Source organism: Poecile atricapillus, chromosome 5 (assembly GCF_030490865.1).
Source record: "Poecile atricapillus isolate bPoeAtr1 chromosome 5, bPoeAtr1.hap1, whole genome shotgun sequence".
NCBI lineage: Eukaryota > Metazoa > Chordata > Aves > Passeriformes > Paridae > Poecile > Poecile atricapillus.
Window position 1 is genome coordinate 21,852,239 of NC_081253.1, and position 19,800 is coordinate 21,872,038.

General features: G+C 38.4%; 1 protein-coding gene across 6 annotated transcripts in view; it reads right to left on the reverse strand.

Moving 5' to 3' along the window:
• The window catches only part of LNPK (lunapark, ER junction formation factor), a 44,757-nt gene extending 27,594 nt beyond the window's left edge, over positions 1-17,163 (reverse strand). The window contains exons 1-6 of one of the 6 annotated variants that reach the window (XM_058839699.1): positions 17,069-17,163; positions 13,233-13,314; positions 11,955-11,996; positions 10,545-10,732; positions 7,220-7,278; positions 4,914-4,954 (exon numbers count right to left, since the gene is read on the reverse strand). In XM_058839699.1, the coding sequence (XP_058695682.1) occupies positions 4,914-4,954; positions 7,220-7,278; positions 10,545-10,732; positions 11,955-11,996; positions 13,233-13,259 (357 nt within the window). In that variant the 5' untranslated portion in view covers positions 13,260-13,314; positions 17,069-17,163. Of the gene's footprint in view, positions 1-4,913; positions 4,955-7,219; positions 7,279-10,544; positions 10,733-11,954; positions 12,000-13,232; positions 13,315-16,369; positions 16,671-16,949; positions 16,982-17,068 lie in introns of those variants that run through there. The other 5 variants (XM_058839696.1, XM_058839702.1, XM_058839698.1 and 2 more) reach the window with 5 other exon arrangements.
• Positions 17,164-19,800: the final 2,637 nt, after the last annotated feature.

The window sequence follows — 19,800 nt, forward strand, 5'->3', positions numbered from 1 at the left end:
ATTTAGACAGACCTCAGGATTACAAATAGACCTCAGAAGCTAAATAAAAATTCACTCCATTTAATGGCTACTGTGTATTCATTTAACACTCATTCCTCCACACATTTCTTCAAGTTTGAGCCAAGGAATACTATCCAGGCTGTTAATTAAGGACTGTTGAAACAAAAGGGAGTGAAGAAGGAAGTAAAAATCAATTTCCTAAACTTGTATTTCAGCATCACTTTGGAGTTAACCCACAAACTTCATAAAACAAATGCCACACAGTGCAGTAAGAGCAGAATTAATGACCTAATAGGAAAAATAAAGTATTTATTGCCTATAAAAGTAAAAACTGTAAGACAGACTTTTATACAAAGGGGTAAGGCTAGTGAGGTGAAGCAGCTAAGTGGGGAAGCATTAACAGTCAGTGCTAATATTTGGCTGCCAAATTAAAATTTTAAAAACCCAATTCAGTTCACATCAATGAACATAAAATGCATGCTATTGTCTGTATAGCCAAAAAGAAAAATGAGAAATAATTTTCTGCAGGACAAAGTGACCTTTAGGGGAGAGAAAAACCAGAATGCTCCACCATCACTTGACACTTTCTTTATCTAAAGCACTTCTCGCCACAGCAGTATTAGATAGTACAGTAGCTATTTGTGGATACATAAGTTTTGCAAAAACAGTAACATTATTTCAAAACATAATTCAACTCTCACCACAAGATTCAGATGTGGAAGTTACCCTTCACATTGCATAGTTTTTGGATAATTCAGCAAGTTACTTTTCATATTTTGAAATTCATATATAGCTTTAAAATTCTAGTAAAGCTGAATCTGAACAGGAATTCAGTATCACAACTGACTCTACAAATTTCTTGAAAATACATAGAAATTTTCAGGATTTCTACAAACATATTCACATTTCTCATGCTTTCACTTACAGAGTATGCTTTTCTAAAGTAAACTGAAATTTGGCTGACAATACCAAACAAAGAATCAAAAAGGTCCAAGTTTACTTACTATGTATAAATCAGTGTAATTATTGGAAAGTAAGGGCCTGTGTCAAATTTAAATACTACTTCTGTGTTTGCATAGCAGAGGAAACGGGCTGTTGTGCCAACACAGGCAACTCATTTATGAATACAAACCAACACATTGACTTCTGGAACATTCACCATCCTGAAGCATAACCTTGGAAAGGTTAACTTAATGCTGAGCTCTAATATAGCAAAATGCTCAACACCTTTTACTCTTTTTCCATAATCCAGTCTTCTCTGAGATCCAACACTTTTCCTAAAAAATCATTTTCCTTTCAGCCAAGGGCTAACTCGTAGTCTATCCTTATCAATAAAATCGTAATGCTGAGCAACCCAAATCACAAGTGAACTGTCTAAGAAAGGTAATACAGTCTAAGCATGACTTTTTCATTGAATTAATGAGATCTTAATAAAGAAGCATGTTCCCAAATTCTCTTCCTATGAAGAACTGCATGGATAAACTCCTTCACAACAGGCAACCAAACAGAATTCCTGTGGGAATGACATCAGCTGCCTAAATTGAGTAGTATGAGTAATATATTTTAAGCTTCCTGCAAAGGCAATTTAGCAACCAAAGACTTAAGCACTGGCATGATGCAAACCACTCATTATTCACCATACTACCACATGAGTTCATAAATTGAGAATTACTTGGTATGCCAAACCCAGCTACGAGGAGGTCTTTATGTTCACACAAAGCCATGAAACTCATTTCAGTCTACCATTTAAGATACACCAGTACACCTAGCAAAAGTTTCAAAAAATTCAGAAATAAATAATTTAAGTCACAGTAATCAAGTATACTCTGAACAGACCCATGACAACATTAAAATGCCCAAGGAAACTGACCCTTTGTCAGTAAATATGATTTTTAACTCTATTTTGAGTTTCCAGTTGCATATTTGCAGTATTCTAGCATTTACTGGTTAGACAAAAATGGGCTTATACGAGAACCAAATCCTAGCAGAGTTTTTATCACATACTGAAAGTTATCAAAATATCAATGGTTATCTACATCTAGAAGGCTGAAGACAAGGTTGATTAAAGAGTAATTCATTTAAGTTACAGAACTCATATGCTTTTTCCCATTACTAACAACTCCAAGACAGCCTTGAAATCAGACTAGCTGGGTATTTTTTCCAGATTAACAGATGCAATTTCAAAACTCCTACCTGAAATGGTTTGGAAGTCTGTTAAAGTCTAGTATTACACCCAGCCTGCTATTCAAAGTAGCTGAGCAAGCTTCAGCAAAGTTTGATTCTAAAATTAGCAAGGTAATTACTATACTAGCTTCACAACTTTGTCCTCAGGCTAAGAATTATCCCATCTTTAAGACTGCTGTTCCAGGTAAACTTTCCACTAATTCCCCGTTGTATCAGCTTAATACATGTCCTGTGCCCTTGCTTTAATATGCTTAACCCTCTGAACTTGCTCATCTACCCATGTTCAGGCTTAAGGGCTGACATCCTCATTAACTGAGAAACTCTGAGGCCAAAACCACAGCTAAAGAGTCACGAACACAACCACAGTATCCTTTATGATCAAGGAGGGGAACAAAGTTGTATCTTGAGGTAGTGCCTTAATTACAACTATTTAACTTAATCCCTACCTCCAGTTAATAACTCAACAAGCTTTAAAGTACTCACTAGGAAGAAAACAGCATAGAGTCAGTTTTGTGAGAAGTAAGTATCACATGAACTTTGAGCCAAAGTACAGGATAGACACTACTAATGGTAATTTCCAGATGAAGTTTTACCCACATGGGTATCCACATGACTATGAAACCAAAGCCAGGAGAGAAGTTAAACAGAAATTAATTTCTATTGAGCAGTCACTGCAAACCCACCAGGGCATTACAGCAGGTGAGGAGCTTATACCATTTACAGGTAAGCCCTGTAACACCCGTATGTCCCTCCAGCACACAAGTAATGTTTGTAGGGAAAAGGTGGGCCACATGTCTCTAAAACACAAGTACTGTAACAATTTTCAGAAGCACAATTGTCTTCAATATAAGATCAGCAATTAGGTATCTGAGCTTCAACAAAGTGAAAAAGCACAGCTGTTGCAGCAGGCTCAGTTCCTAGACAACAATTTGCATTACAAATAAACAGGAAATACATAATTTACTTATCCTAAATACTTTGAGAACCACAATGTAAATTTCTTAACTAATCCTATTTGCAAACTCAGCAGCAAATCAGAATTCAACAGGAAAAAAATCTCTCCCTCCCCATTATTTCACTTGATTTTTGTTTTACGAAAAAAGTAGGTTATTCATAGCCAAAGACATTCCTAAGGAAGTTATTCAAACAAAACAAAATCAAATCTGAGTATTACCAAAATGAAATTTTACAGAATGCAATTTATTCAGTGTTTTTTATCTAAAACACGAATCAGACTCTGTCTTGTTACCTGCATCCCCTCTTAGCTCATTTCAACATGTTCTGATTCATGTATAATTATCTAATTTTAATGCTTAATTGAACATCTTAAATTATAATGAACCTCTTGAGTCCATCTTCTGAGTGAAAAGTATAACACTGCACTGATTCAAGAGGTTGCAGTAAGTCCTCTGTTTCTGGTTCCTTACTAGGAACCAAGCACCCACAAGATCACGTGATAATCACAGACTCTGAAAAACAGCCAAGTTATACATTATTGGACTTCCCAGAACTGTTTCAGTAAGCTATTTAGAACTTCGTCTTAAATGATTAAAGCTTACTTGCATATATACTCATGGCAGTTTATACTTTCATATTTAAATTCTCTATAGTCACACTCTACATTCATTATTGTCTACGAAGTATTTATGCAGTTGTTTCATTTTTGTGTTGCACATTGTTTCATCCTGGTTCTTCTACAGCATGTTGTTTGGATGTTTTGCATATGCAAAATACACATTTAGGTTTTTTTCGGACTAATCTTTCATTCAATGCCTTTTGTCCTAATTGATTCTCACACACAAAAACTCTGTATTACTAGTTCTTTTTTAAAAAAATATTTTCATAGAAAATTAAACTTAAACTGAAATGAAGACTTCACATTTAAGAGTCCAAAAACTCTCTTGTTCTCCACTGTGCTTTTTTTCCTTCAAGAACTTTTCCTTTAAGGCTACCATATGACTATGTTAATTGGAAACATTAACTAATTTTAGTTAAGCAGTTTTCATAAAATAACATAGCAGTCATGCTCATTTCTTTCTTTCCTAGAAAATGGCAGCCTCTCGAAATGTCAGTACCTCTCGAACCCCTTTATATCACCACTACAACCAAAGGACACATCCATTTAAATATTAGCAAATCATCTTTACCAAAGGACAGTGACATAATTAGGTTACAGGTTATCATTTTTACATTTACATTTTAAAAGTGATAAAACACAGATCATGACATAATACCAGACTCTTACCCAACTCATTTTTGGTACCTTTCTTGTGGGTTTTTTATTGATTTAGCTACCACAGCAAAATCCAGAAGGTATGAGGTGAACACTTTGGGAAACTCATGAAGAACAACACCTCATAATAGAAATTTTGGAGTTCTTGGAGGGAGGAGTAGTTGCTTTGGCAGGGTAGGGTTGGGGGCGGAGATTGTTTGGGTTGTGGCTGTTTTTAAGTTTTACCTTACAAGGCAGATGAAGCCTGTAAGAAAACAGGTAAGAAAAGAAAACAGCTTCCTTTCTCAAGAAGTTTCCTGATGGAGTGATTAAACAGAGGAAACAGCTTTCAAGGTTAAAAACTTCACAAAGAGAGCAAGTTATCCAAGATTTGGAACCTTTTCCATCCTAAATTTTTCATACCGAGATTAACTGTTGACCATGTTAGGTGCAAATATTTGGCATACACCAGTTTTGGTGAACCATAACAACCATTTTTTCTTGAAGTTTTACTTACTATTTTTTTCTTTTGGGACTTTAAATCTTCCAGTGCATCATCTAAAAGAAGAACACTATACATTAGTTTTCAAATATAAATTAAGATAATTCCAGCACAATCTAAACATTGATTTCACCTTGCAAAATCAGGAAAAATTATGCACTGACCACTACCAGCTCTAAACATCAGTAAACTTCGTATAAAATAACTAGAGTTTTTATGTGAAAATAAATCACTTAAAATGCTGAAACTGCTTATAAATTATAGCCCACTGTTATCACTTTACAGTTATAACTATTAAAAAATTTTATGTACCATTTCCTCATTAAGCAAACCAATTCTAGCCAGTGCCCTGCTTTGACCTACATTAAAACTGGTACAACAATGGACCAAATACATTTAATCTCATGAGTCAAAATACGGAAAAAAAGCTTGAGGTCTAAGCATTAACATATCTGAGTACCAGATTTACTGGCTTCAGTATTTCACATAAACCTCTTAATACATACTAGTTTCAAATGCCAGGTCAATTCCAAGCTTCAAAGCTCAATCTATTTCCCCCTTTCTATACTCTCAGACTACAGCAAAGCCCCCAGTTTTGTAAGAACAGTTTAGTGTGGGTGTTTCTTTCTGATCACTTTACCTCCTGTACTCAACAAGAACCTCATGAAACACCTGCCCCTTCAAACGTGGCCAAATGGCAATTACTGCAAAGTACTCTCAAGAAACCAACATATCTCATCTTAACTAAACCTACAGAAAGAAAAAAAAAGAATTCATACTAGAGAAGTCAATACTTGAAATATACCTCATTTATTTTCTCCACGCTTCGGGACAGATCAGCCTAAATTTTTAACAGTTTTTTGCCTGACCAGTCCTAAAAACTGAAATTCCATCATCTCCCTGCATCACCTTCCCTGGAGTCTAGCTACAAATTTTCCTCATTCACAGCATTGTTCCCAAATCTGGTGTATGCCGGTTATTCAGCACCAAGCTTTATTGTATTAAATAACCACCTCCAGTGTCTCAGTACATTATACTAACTTATCCCAGAATAAAATCTTAGCTTTGATCAACTTGGTTGACAGTTTGCTCTCTCAGCTACACTTTCTCCTGCTTTACTGCTTCAACTCCACATTTGATTTTTCTTTTTTAAATATAGGACTTTTATCTCTGAGGTAAAACACTTCATTTTTATCCAGTCTCTGGAACCACACAGAAATAATCCCTTTTGGCATGTTCTATCATCTACTAAACCCTTTAAACACAGGTTCAACAAAACCACTAGACTTGCCTGTATGCTCAAAACAGCAATAAAGACATTTAAGCAAACTAGAAAAACATACTTTTTTTTCTTATTCAGCCATGAAATGCAAATCATTCGTTTCACCTTAGAAATGAATCACACAGCACCACAGAATATATGGACAATTTTATTTCTACATAAAAATGCATGTTCTGCACTTGCATATCAATTGCAAACATTAAGTTTAAGAAAAATTCTAAAAGTGATGTTTAACTTGTAAGCTGTCACAAATTAAATACATCATGCTGTTCTGTGAGTCATAAAACACAGTGCAACACTGAGGTTTTCCTGTATTATTGCTCACATCACCATGAGATATTGTTACAGGCTGGACTGCTTTCAAGGAAAGTCTCAAATGAATTCTAACTACTGCAGACAAGTGCCACAGATGCTGTTCTTAAATAGCATGCAGATTCATTCTAATGCAAAATTTAACAACTTTTTATTTATATTTGAACACCTCCATTACTTTTCAGTTTTGTTACATGACTTCCAATTTTCCTTAGCTCTCAAAAAAGCCAAAAAAACACCTGCTTATACCTTTCCCACTCAGGAAAACGTAAGTATGCTTTGGAGAACTTGGGAGAGAAAAGATACTTTGACAAATAAATTAGACACATCTGCTATAAATCTCTTCCCTTTTGTATAAGGATAACAGATTAAGACTGCTGGAATACTTGTGAGATGCAAGTATCAAGGGAACTACTACTACTGTTTATATTTCCTTTCCCCTTGCTCCTACACCAATTTTATTCCAATACAATTTTGACACATGCAAAAACAGAAGAAAGCATAATTTTATAAGTGAAGTGATAGATGAAGCAGTTTCCCTCCTGTCTCTTCATGAACTATGTGGTAGAAAAAAGTTTAGCTAATACTACCCATTTCAGTATCAACTAAAAGGCTACCCTTGTCTTCCTGGGAGCTGAAGGATCAAAAGCATTTACATTATTGTTACAAGCATCACTCTGAACTAGCTATGTATTCTGAAAAAAAACCACAAGGAAAAAATACTTACTATTCCTTTCTGTCCGTTTGGAAAAGAAAAAAATGAGCAGTGTTCTTATACACCAGATTCTTTAGAAGAAAAAGAAGAATCACATTAATTAAAATGTATTACAGTAACCATTTCTGAACTCATTTAGCAAACAAAACATTTACCAGATGAGATTTTTTTTTCTTTCACAAATACAGAAGACAGTATTTATATACGAGACTAAAAATTTTCTTGTTGACAAGCATCTTGTCAACAAGACATCAATATTGCTCTAAATAAAATCATCTTTTCTATTAAAATTAACTGTTACTTGAGGCAGAAATACTAAGGCAGCAGCAGCAATATCATCACTTCCTAAAAAATGTTCAGCTGAAAATTACTTAGTCATCACTTTTTATTTGATAGATTTATAATGCATTTTATAAAAAAAAAAATAAAACTTACCAGTTAAGGCCCAAAATTAAGGCCCAAGAGATTTGTGGGAAGAATTCTAATACCATGAGATAGAGCTATTGTACAAATGCTCTCCCAAGCAGAATTAACTGACCTGAGTCCTAGTGATTTTAGAGAGCTCTAAGTCTACTCAGTTTCTGTAGGGTTTCAGCTGACTTAGCTGCAGCAGTTTATGTCAAGATGAAGTTAAACTGATCTATGACTATTTTACATTTGAAAGGTCTCTCTGCAATCATCAGGACTTCATTTGTTTTAAAGCTTAGAATTGCTTTTAAATATTAAGCTGACACTTTTCCTGGTAAGTTATTCAGTCTAAGCCAAGTGGCAAACCTCATACACCAAGCCATTCAGAGCATCCAAAACCCTCCTAGTGCTAATTAAATAATAAAGCCTAAATTAGCAATGTTTCATTTAACAGAAAAAAACAAAGGCTAGACAGGTTATCTGACTAAAAGCATGCATAAGAAAGCAGGCAAAAGGCTCCAAGAGCTTTGACTTAATTCGTAAGAATTACTCTTAATTCCTAAGAACATCATCTTTATTTAGAACATTCAGTATTTATATAATGGTTGACCAGATAAAAATGCCTACAAGTATTAACAGACCAAGTTAGGCAAGTTAGATGAGGCAACTGGAATCTGAGAGCAGCCTATCCAAGGGAAGAGAAACAACAGTTTAACTATCCCTTGCTCAAAGGTGTGCTGTAATAATTGATCCAATAATGCAGGTGGATTTATCTGCTTACACAACCCAAAATGTGTCTCCATAAAGTAATAGAAGAAATAAATGCTTACAGGGCTTAAATTGCCTTAAATACCTTGTTACAAAGGTACAAGGCAAAAGCATTATTTCTTTTTTAATGTATGTTTAATAGTCTTCTACCTAGAGCTGTATTCTAAATATGAAATAATTCAGACATCATGAAACAACAAAGCATTTCCTCTTTAAGAAATCCAAGATGAAAGTTTACTAGCCAACCATTTTCACCAATTTTACAAAAAGAAAACCAACAAACATTTCTTTGTAAATCAGGACATGTGAATTAGATCCAATTCAAATAGAAAACAGTTCAAGAAAAGCACCGTTCTATTTAGCGTATTTCAGTATACATGTAAAATTAATGAAGTGATATTCCTAAAACTTCACTTGCTCTACCAACATCAGTAACTTGCTGAGACCCTGAGGGACTGACCTAAGGCAGAAATAAGTTGGTGACTGACTGCAAGCTGGAAAAGGCAGACATACTCCAGTTTGATTAGGTCTGAAAAATCTCTAGAGCTATTACTGGGTGGCACCAGGCATTCAGCATGGAGTCACCTCTTGACCGAGAACAAAGACATGCTGGCAGCTGCTTGCCATTCATATCTGCCAAAAAAAGCTGAAGGGGAATAGCTTAAGGAAAAAAAAATCTGATAAACAGTTGCAAGTCATAAGAGAACAACAGTCTGATTCTATGTGCTAGTAAGATGATATCTAAATCAGAATTTTACAGAGAACCATCCTGAGAAAAATAAGCAGAACTGGAAGACAAACTAGAGAATAAAAGACTAACATGTAAATTCAAACCACAGCACCAGAAGCCATCACCTTCAATAATAAAAGCTTTAATTTCTACACTAATTCTAACAAACCTATGTGAAAGGAGGCTGGTAATACTTCCTCTTTTACAAGCCTTTCCTATCAGCATGAACAAGCTTCACACACTAACAACAAAGACGTTGAAATGCTTGTCCTTAAGAACAAAACTAATTCATATTACTGCCAAACATTAATCTGAGCTCTAGTTTCTGTAATAATCTTTTCCAGTCAACATACTGCTGCCCATGTATCTTCTCCAGAGGAGTCCACAATAGTAGCCTATCAGTGAAATTATGGATAAGACAGTATGACATACAAAAAACATCTTCAAGCTGGGGGTTTTCCACATGTTACATTACATTGACCCACACTCATCAAACTTGCAAAGCCTCAAATATTTACTTTTGACTTTACCTTTCAAGTCTAAAGCTAGGACATCTACAAACCATGCTTTTATACTAAGGTGCTGTTATGACCATTTCAGCAAATTAGTAAATGTATTGTGCTCACTGCTGGTAAGAAAGATGCTCAGTAGGCTGCTCTCACCTCCCTGATGGACTGGAGGAAAGGGAGGTAGCAAAGCAGCTGTTCATTGAGGTGGAAGCCCATTTTGTTCCTTTTGGAAAAGTAGACTTCTTAGACAACGAAAGCCAGTCATCAGGATAAGCTTGGAACAAATATGTAGGCAATACTTTCCCCAATCCACATACAATGAAGTCTGTGTATTTTCTTGCTAAAGAAAGCAGTCAATGATTTTCCAGAAAAACAGCTAATTATGTAAAACTAGTCTTCAAAGCACTTTGGGTGACGACCTTTCAAATCAATTCTGAGTTAACAGTCACCTAACACATGAAAGTAAGTTTCTCCAATCATTCTTGTATTTTTCCCAGGTTTATACACTCCATTTTACATGTAGGTGATGCACCTTTGGTTCCTTCCATATAGTAATGTTACTTTTCAAATTGCAGTAAAAACAAAACCCAAGAACACTCTGGTGCTTATACTACATCACCTTACAGCTGTTCAGATACAGCTCTCTAGCCCCAGTATAATTTTGATAAGCCAAGTAACTTCAGATGCTATTATCTTTTGATGATAAGACTTAGTTCTATACTAAACCTAGACCCATGAGAGACATTCCCCTCAAAGAAAGTGTCTGCCTAACTACATGAATTTATTTTAGAAGAAAAAATTCAGCAAGTTATGACATCTCAAGAATTGTCAAAGCAAACTCAAACCCCTGCTGAGATGTATTTTCCATCTCCTTTTATCAAAGAGACAGCAGTTAGAAAATAAAAAAGCCATATTTACTTACATCAATGGAAATGCAAAAAATGGAAGTGTCATTGTCAGCCTTGCTGTCCATTCATCAGGAAGACACCACAAATATACAATTAAGCAAGTAATAAGGTAAAGAACTGAGGAGTAGAGAAGAAGCCTTCCAACCCACAGTTTCTGTAGCCTCTGATTTTTTTCTCTAAATTCTTCTAATGTCTGTATTTCCTGCAAATAAACAGGGTTCAGCCTTATTAGTGTAAATAGCCTTATTAATGCAAATAGTAAGTGGTTTTACTAAGCTGCCCTTAAATGTTTGCAAAAATCAACCCTATCAGTTTGATACTTGATTAGAAAAGTCAAGCAGCTTTTTGATAAATGACAATATTTGCCCATGGATAACTTTCATAGCATAAATACTCCACACTAAAAAGATTATGGTATGGGCCACTTGCACCTTATGAGCAACTGATAAGGAAAGTTTAAAATCAGCACTTTTTCACATTTGTAACACATTAGTATATTCGGGACAAGTGAAAAATACAAGTATCCTATGAATGGCAGTCTTTACTATCACATAAGTCACTACTAACCATACTGAGCATTCTAAAGCTTTCATCAGATACCTGCAGAATTTTAAATGCCTCTAACACTTTTCTAATAACATGGGAAATTACTGGAACCTCTCCATCATTTTACTTGTTCTCATTTCAGTTCTTTCCTCACATTAAGAATGAAATCCTGAACATCTGTATGATGCTTCTGGTATATTAATAAGTGATCAAGCAATGCTCTGCTATTAATGCAATTAACCATTTTGACTGTATTTCAAGTGACAACAGAAGTACTCACACTTTCATTAAAAGGAAAACAAAAATATCAACAGCATATTTCAAAACACAGAGCACAGACATATTTCCCCACAGAGCACAGCCATCTGTCACAAATGCTGGTGAAAAATCACAATTGATTACTGAAAAATCTGTATTTGTTAGATAGCTATTCTGTCCCTGACCTTATTTACTTCCACTACAGTTACAACTTCTACACATAAAACCATACATTGAAGCTTTTCTAATCAACCTGATGAATGGAACTTTGCATTAGTGACATTTCCCATGACATGGGACTTTAACCATTAGTTATAACTGAATTGCGTAATCAAGGCAGCTTCATATTCATTCCCATTTAAGGCTCCCTAAATAAATATTTGCCATGTAGTTTCTCACTATCTATTGATATTTTTTAAATTACTACACAGTAAGGGGGGAAAAAAAAAAAATAACAATTCCTCTGATATGTAGAATCTCTACTACTGGAATAATTACCAAAATCATTTAAAATTTCATGAGAGTATTTTATCTAATGTGAGAGAAATACATGGCCAGCAAAAAGAAGGTATATTTCTAAACAAAAAAATCAAACAAAACACCAAAATGCAAACACATACCTTATCTATTTTTTCTAATACTTCTACAGTGGAAGGTTTTGCCTGCTTACAAGGGAAAGAACAAAGATATTAATCTCATTTTTAAAAACTCGGTATTTTGAGGATTACTGTACATTAACAGTTTCCTAACAAAAAGACATTCATAGAAGATTAATAAATTATCTGTTTTACATAAAGGTAAGAAGATTTCCTACTTAAGTGTGACAAATAGAAGGGACCATAACGAATCACTGCTTTACAGCTGGCATTACTCTTAACTGAAGGCTCCAATCCTACATCACAAAAAATGAAAACCTCTAATGCATCTACAGCAATAATGAATGTGTGGGTGGAAACTAAAACAAGAACAGAAGTGATGAGTGGCGGAAATAGGCAAAACACAGAATACATAGAGGAAGCCCTGACCTGAGTACTCCAGCTTTTTATTACTATTCATTCCATATAAGGACACATGGTGTAAATAAATCATAAGCAACTGCAAATAAGGGCTGTCATCACTAGTAAAATTCCCCATAGGAGCAACTGGAAATCCACCTTCTAGCAATCTTTCCTAATTTCTGAGAATTATCAAGCCACAATCTTTTACCACCCTTCACACCACAAATTCAAAAACCACAGCTCACACTAAATCACCCTGAAAATGAAGTTCTATCATACAAAACTGACATTCCACCTAAAGTTTCACCTTTAATGGAGTTTTGTATGGAAGGCTCTGAAGTCAACTGCTAATAAGCAAAGGCAAACCTATGACTAAAACAACTCACACCTGCCAGGAAAGCAGTCAAAAACCTCATGCCTCTTCTTCCTTATAAACTCAGTACACCACTCAATAACCAATAAAAGCAGATAAAAAGACAAACTTGTGCTGGACTAAGTAGCTACCAAACTATTTGTCAGAACAGCCAGAAATGTATTCTGCACATACCCATTTTTACCTATGTCACCAATGTTTCAAATCACAGATGCTGCAGCTTCTATCCCAATGATGCACCACAAAAGCATTTAGATTCACAGAAAGAGCTACAACTGTATTTTTTTAAGTTAACCAAGGCAGTGCCAGAGTGGTACTGCAAAGGAAATGAACGAAGCAGCAGAGTTTCACAGCTTAGTGATTTAGCAAAGAATACTTTTGGTCATGGTTATCTCACTACTGGACTTTTAAGTGACACACAGAAAAAGTTTAACACTATCATTCAGCCATCATTAATAGTCAACATGTCCTAGGTACTCCCACCTTTTAGAGTAAAGATTATTACATTGTTATACAATGTTACTTACCCTCCATCTTGAAATTAGTCCACCCATCTTCTATTGTGGACAAATGTTGGCAGAGCTATCAATCTTCTACAAGAATTCACAGCTAGAAATAAAGCATTAAGCACTTAGGAACAATTTAACAACAGAATCAAAGATTCTCAAATTCATTCCAACTTCTTAAGGAATCAAAATATTGTATAAAGCCATTGTCTAGGTATCTACCTATGTGTAATTTTTAAATTCAGTTTTCTGATTCATAGACAATCCTGTAAGTCAGCTGATCAGCTAAGATGTGGCCAAAGTTTTTTATTTTGGAAATACATATCAGAGGGGAGTTCTCAAAAATGCAGGCACAAATGAACTGCAAAAAGAGCCACTAAAATGCTCCATCAGAAAAACAACTTTTAAAACTTAGTATTGGACAGGATTATTTAAGATTTAACTAATTTCCAGTTATTTCCTCTGCTGCCCCTAAGCATAACTCAGTATTCCTTTTTAGCTGTCACTCCAGGCATTTAACATTAACATCTTTCTGTTCACGGGAAAAATTCTCAAATAAATCTATTTCCTTTTTATGCTCTCATCAACAAGAATATGCTGGATAGCACTATTGTTCTTTTGTGTGCTCAGTTTTAAGTTCAAAGAACCAGTTTCAAAGATTTCATTTGCTATACAAAAGCACTACATTGGTAGGTCTTCCCTGCTCAACCCAGTAATCAGCATATCAAATGAACTCCAAAACAGTTCCAAAGGGGCAAGAGCAGCTCACCTTACCCTACACAAACCTGGAAACCATGAACAACATTATTTGATGATCTGGGTCTAAGCTCCTGAACCAAAATTGTAGCAACTTTCCATTACAAGACAGTTGAATCAACTGAACCTTAGGATGGCAGATTTTCTCTCCAGTCATTTAATACACACGTTTTTTACCTATTGAACAAAAAAGTAATCTGTTCAAAACAACCCTGACAGTAAACTAATGCTCAATCCCAACCAGGGTTCAAACCTTTTTCATTCTGGAATGAAACACTACCACTTACTAAAACAAAGCACAGATCTAGCTGGACAGAAATATAAGTGATCGTTATCTTGTTTATTAAGTTTCCTTTGGCCAAAAATGGAAATACATATTTCAGTCCAAATTTGTTTTCAAATTGTCTGAGGCTGTTAGAACAATTTCACATGTGTAAGATATGCATGCTCACTAGCACAAACACTACTGTAGCGTGGCAACCTCTTCCTCTTTTAGGAAAGCCAAGGACTTCAGAACTATAGGCCCTACTGGCTTCAGAAACCAATCCTTAAAGAAAAGGAAGTCTGTATAGGAAATGCCATGAAAATGAAGCTAGAGCAGATGGGCAAATTAGCTCTGCTGTTGCCAAATTAGCAGCACAAAAGGGTAAGATATAGAAAAAGCAATTACCCCTTGGACTTAAACAAATTCTCAAAATAATCACTACTGGAGCAACTCACCTCAGTAAAACAGCCGTCTTTCTTTTTTTAAACACACAATCTAACACAAAGAATTTTACACAGCTGTGACTTTGCATATACAGGCAAGTTTTTTGCAGGATGGGTATTGCAGCAGATCTGAGCTTACACCTTCTTCCCAGATATTTCTACAGACATAGATAACTTTTATATTGTTTTGCAATAAAGATACTGTGTCAAATAGCCAATTGAGAAGTCTATAAAGCCAGCACAAAGCTCCCAAATCTAGCATGTTTCCCTAGCATTGTCACTGCCATTAGGAGCAATGGTAGCTCTCAGCTGTGGACACAGAGAGACACAGAGATGCTCACACAGCCTTTGCGTGTGCCATCTGCCTTCTAACCATCGTCTGAGAACCTCTCTGCTAGAAGTGTTAGAGGATCTTTTGGGAACAAATTATCCATGACCTATTGGTGACTCTGACTTATATCAATAAAACATCCACAGTGCTATTGCTACACAAGTGTTTTTAAATCTGGCAAATGCTTGGAAGAGAAACAGGTTCAACAAGTGTCATTATGCATGCGATTTTACAGGAACTATGATGATGACAGGCTTTGCAGAGGCTGCTCTGCAAGTCCCTAATACTACCAAAACCCTTTCCCCCAAAGAGGTATTAAGAGATTAGGGCCACTAGATTCACATTTACAGTTTAGTCACTGAATCCTCAGTGAGGAGATGGAACATTTTCTATAATTGCTATGGAGTGCCTCAGACATCTTCCTTCTTCTCTCTTCTTGACATGACAACACAAATTGTCTTCAGCTGCTTCAACCTTTCCTCTTTCCTCACCACTCCATGTACCTACCACTAATATCCTACCATTCATGGCAAAAGATCATCCACAAGTTGCTTCTTTCCCATGCTCTAACCAATAAATTATTGCATAGGACTTTTCCCTCCTGAAGACTGCACTCTAGCACAGAGCTGTGCATTTCACTGACTAAGCAGTAGTGCAGTTGGAATTATTTCCACACAGGTTATCACTGATGTAATACATGAGTAAGACAGCAGCAACATGTCCTAAGCTTAAAACAGACAAAAGAAGCATTAAAACACCAAACAGAGAAGCTTAAGAAAACACTGCTGCCAATTTTATTACCTGACTCTCTCAGAAAAATATTTATAGCAGCTTCTCTAGTCCCAAAACATTTAAATTATTTATTAAAAAGCAGAAGTTCCAGACTAAGAGACTAGAGCAGAAAAAACTTCTCCTTTGAAAAAGGAATAAATCCACTAAGTCATCCACGCCCATCCACCCAGGTGGAGAAAATAGCTTCATGATCTCATTACACTTTTATCAAGTCAGTCTCAAATTTCTTCAGGCTCGTTAATGTTTTAAAAATTAAAAGTTCTCCAAAAACTCAGTCTCCCAAGTAAATTTTAATAACAGACATGCTGAAATTCAAGACTGAATAACATCAGGAGGAGAAATATTACAAGAAAAAAAAAAGTTAGAAACCTGTAATCAAGGTCTTGCATAGAGACATACAGTCCTCTCCCCTATAGCAATGGGCAATGCTTTTGAAAGAGGTCTTTTTTGCATACTTAGTGATTCCACTCTATGTCATTATTTTTAGATATTTACCATTATAAAGAACACAAATTCTACTTCTCGCATTGAATCTCCAGTTCTGCTCACAGTTCGCTCAGAATTCACTGACCTCAGAAACTTCCACTGGGACCATAAAAAGTTTTTCCAGCTGAGTGCCGTGGACAAGGAAACAAGCGAAACCAAACCAGGAGCATCACCCACCGCTTACTGCCGGCCCGTCCTAGGACGCCTCAGAAACAATACTAAACTTTTTCCCGTTTAAACTTCATTTTCGACCGTTTCCGTCTGGAAGCATCCCACAGAGGTCCTACGCTTTGTAGAGCCTTAATTAAAGAGGCAAACTAGGTCCCACACGGGCTGCACAGCGACGGAGCGGCAGGCGGGTGGGTCAGGCGCTCATTTTTGAAACCCAACCCCTCTCAGGCTGCGCGAGGGGCCGCCAGCGCCGGGGCCCGGCAGGGCGGTGGCAGAGGTCAGCCGAGCCCCCGGCTCCCCGGGCCGCCAGCCGGGACAGCCGCACGGCGCCGCCGCTCCCCCGCTTCCGGGCACGGCGCCCGCCGCCCCTCCCGCAGCCGGGGGCTTCCTCCTCCAAGGCCGCACCACGGCCCACCCCGCCCCGCTGCCCCGCGGCGAGGAGGGAGATGGGGAGGGAGCACCTGCCGCCCCGCTTAGTGCCCCGGGGCCGGTACCTGAGCGCTGTTGTGGGGAGCGCCGGGCGCCCCTCTCCCGCCACCCCGCGCCCCTCTCCCACCGCGGAGGCGCTCGGGGCGGGGCCGGGCCGGGCCGCGCATCCCCCGCCATCACGTACCTGCCGCGGGCCGGGCCGCGCATCCCGCCCGCCGCCAACGCCGCCGCAGGAGGAGCGCGGGACCCGGCCGCTGCTCCCAGCAGGCCCCGCGCGGGCGCGGCAGCCAATCAGCGGCTCGCTGCCGCGGGGCGCGCTGGGGCGGGGCCGGGCCGGGCCGGGCCGCGCTGCGCTGCGCTGCGCTGCGGACGGGCGGCGGTGTCCGGGGGCTTTGGGCGGTACGGGTCGCGTTCTGCTCCGCTTCGTACAGGGCCGTACCTGCCCGTACCCGGCCGTGCCGCTCCCGGCCGTACCGGACCCTGCCGTCACGTGCCCGTCGCCTCGCGGCCCGGCCCGGGCGGTGTCCCGAGCGGCTGTGCCAAATGGAAGCGGGCGGGTGTCGGAAGGCGCTCACCGCCGGCGGGGCCGGGGACGCCGAGCCCATCTTCCTGCGGCTCTCGCTGATCCCTGTTACAGAAAATCAAGGTGTTTTAATGCAAAATCCGAGGAACGTGAGGGTCAAACTGTCATGTGGAGGTTTGCAGGCCTTCTGACACTCGTGTGCAGCCAGTGAAGCGGTGCTGACAAAGAGCCGCCGTGCCGGGTGTGTTCTGCGGGCAGGCGCGGAGTCCCCCGAGGGGCACGGCAGAGGGCTGCTCTCACCAAGCCCTTCGTTCCTATCGGCATGTGTTGAATATTTTTGGAGGGAAGCAGAACTCTGAATTTCTTTAAGTCCCATTACTGTAATAACAGTGTCCTCTATCAGCTTTCTTACTCCGCTGACACCCATCCCTTGCCTCATGCCGAGAGGACACAGGAAAAGAGAAGAAATACTTTCTCTGTTTGCACTGTCGTTCTGACATGCCTTGTTCAGAAGTTTTACCACTATAGTACACAAGTGCATGTGCATAGATGTGGAAGAAAGTCCTTTGAAGTGCCTTGTAGTAAAAATTCCTATGTGAAAGCTGTACATCTTCAGCTGTCCCTGCATTGTTGAACTTGTATGTAACAGTGCATCACAATACAGCCCATAAATGTTGGGGGTTTTCCAGTTTTGGTAGGTTGACACTGGTTAGGAGGTAAACACCCACACAACCTCCTGTTCCTTCCCCCTCAGGAAGACAGGGAAGACATTAGGAAAGGTCAGAGTTCATAGGTTGTGCTAAAGGAAAGTTTAATAAGTGAATGAAAGAGAAAAAAAAAAAAAAAAAAGTGATGCAAGGGACATAACTAACCACCTCCCACAAGCAGACTGATGCCCAGCAGGTCTTCCAGCAGCTGATGATTCTGGAGAACAACCCACCCCACACACCTTCTTATTCTGAAATTCCAGATTTATTGCTGAGCATGACATTATGTGGTATGGAATATCCCCTTTTCTGTTTCCCCTCCCAAAATTCTTGCCTACACCCAGCCTACTCTCCAAGGGAGCAGTGCATGAGGGAAGGTAAAGCCTCGGTGCTGTGCAAGTCCTGTTCTGCAATGGCCAAAGTGTTGCTGTGTCAGAAGTGCTGTTCTAGTCACAGAGTACAAAACACAGCAGCATATGGGCTGCTGTGAAGAAAATTACTTCACCCCAGCCAGACCCTGTACATGAACTCAAAAAGAATAGGCAAAGCTTTTAGGCCAGGAGAGGACAAAAAAGATATCACACCACCTGTCCGGGCAGCACAATCAGCTTCAAACTTTAAGTGTAGAGCTGCTGAGTCTCATCATCTGCAAGCATTCATTCTTAGTCTGGACTTTGGGATGTTGATCCTTTAAGCTCACACCAGTGTTCAGTATGAATCTTGGTGCTCTACATGATTACATTATGAGATATGTAGTAACTTTAGCTGTGAATCATGGTTTAGAAGTGACTTCAAGACACCAAAATAATGGTGGTCAATGGAGAGCCACTGACTCTACTGGAAATACTCTGCTATAAATTACAGAGGTCACCTACATATACAACTTCATTTTTCTCACTGAGGCCTAGTCTGTTCCTTCCTTTCCAAATGGAAAAAAAGACTCAGTGACTGAGCCTCTCCTACTCTTCATGTTGCACTCTAGAGCCACTTCTGCTTAAATCCCTGTAACAATGACTATCACTTTCCTGAGAGGATATATTTCTTTTTTGCTTCAGATCAATAGTCCACTTCTGACTTCGATACTTCAAAGTGGGATGTTGCTGGAGAGAGGCTGATTTAACTCTTCATTTTTAAGCTAACACATTGAAGTTTACTGATATATTTTTCCATGGTCCAGCATCATATCCACTTAAAATAACTGCAAATAATGAAGATGACAAGTTTCAAGGCATTTGAAAATGCTGCAGGCAATATTAGTTTCTCCAAGAATCTGCTGCATTTTTTTTTTCTTTTTTCTTTTTTCCAGAAATATCATAAATACTTTCAAGTCACAACAAATTTGATTCCTGGTTCAGTGCTGAACCAGAATTGTGAAAGACATCCCAAACTCTACTTCTGTCCTTGGGGCCTTTTGCAGAGCTGGTTTTTATGCAGGCCTTTGCCATGACATTCTACACATTGCTATTCAGTTATGGATCTCTGTAACTGGTAGTTTAAAAAAGTATTGTTAGCTACCATTACTGAACCTTACATGCAGATAAGCCCCTCAGCTGGGTGATGTTATAAAATAGCGTGCAGCTCCCTGTTTGCTTAAGCACCAAAATCTACCTAAAAAAAAAAAGAAATTATGCCCAAGTAGCTGCTGAGGATAATAAAACTGAGTGTAAAAACATAACTTTGAATCAG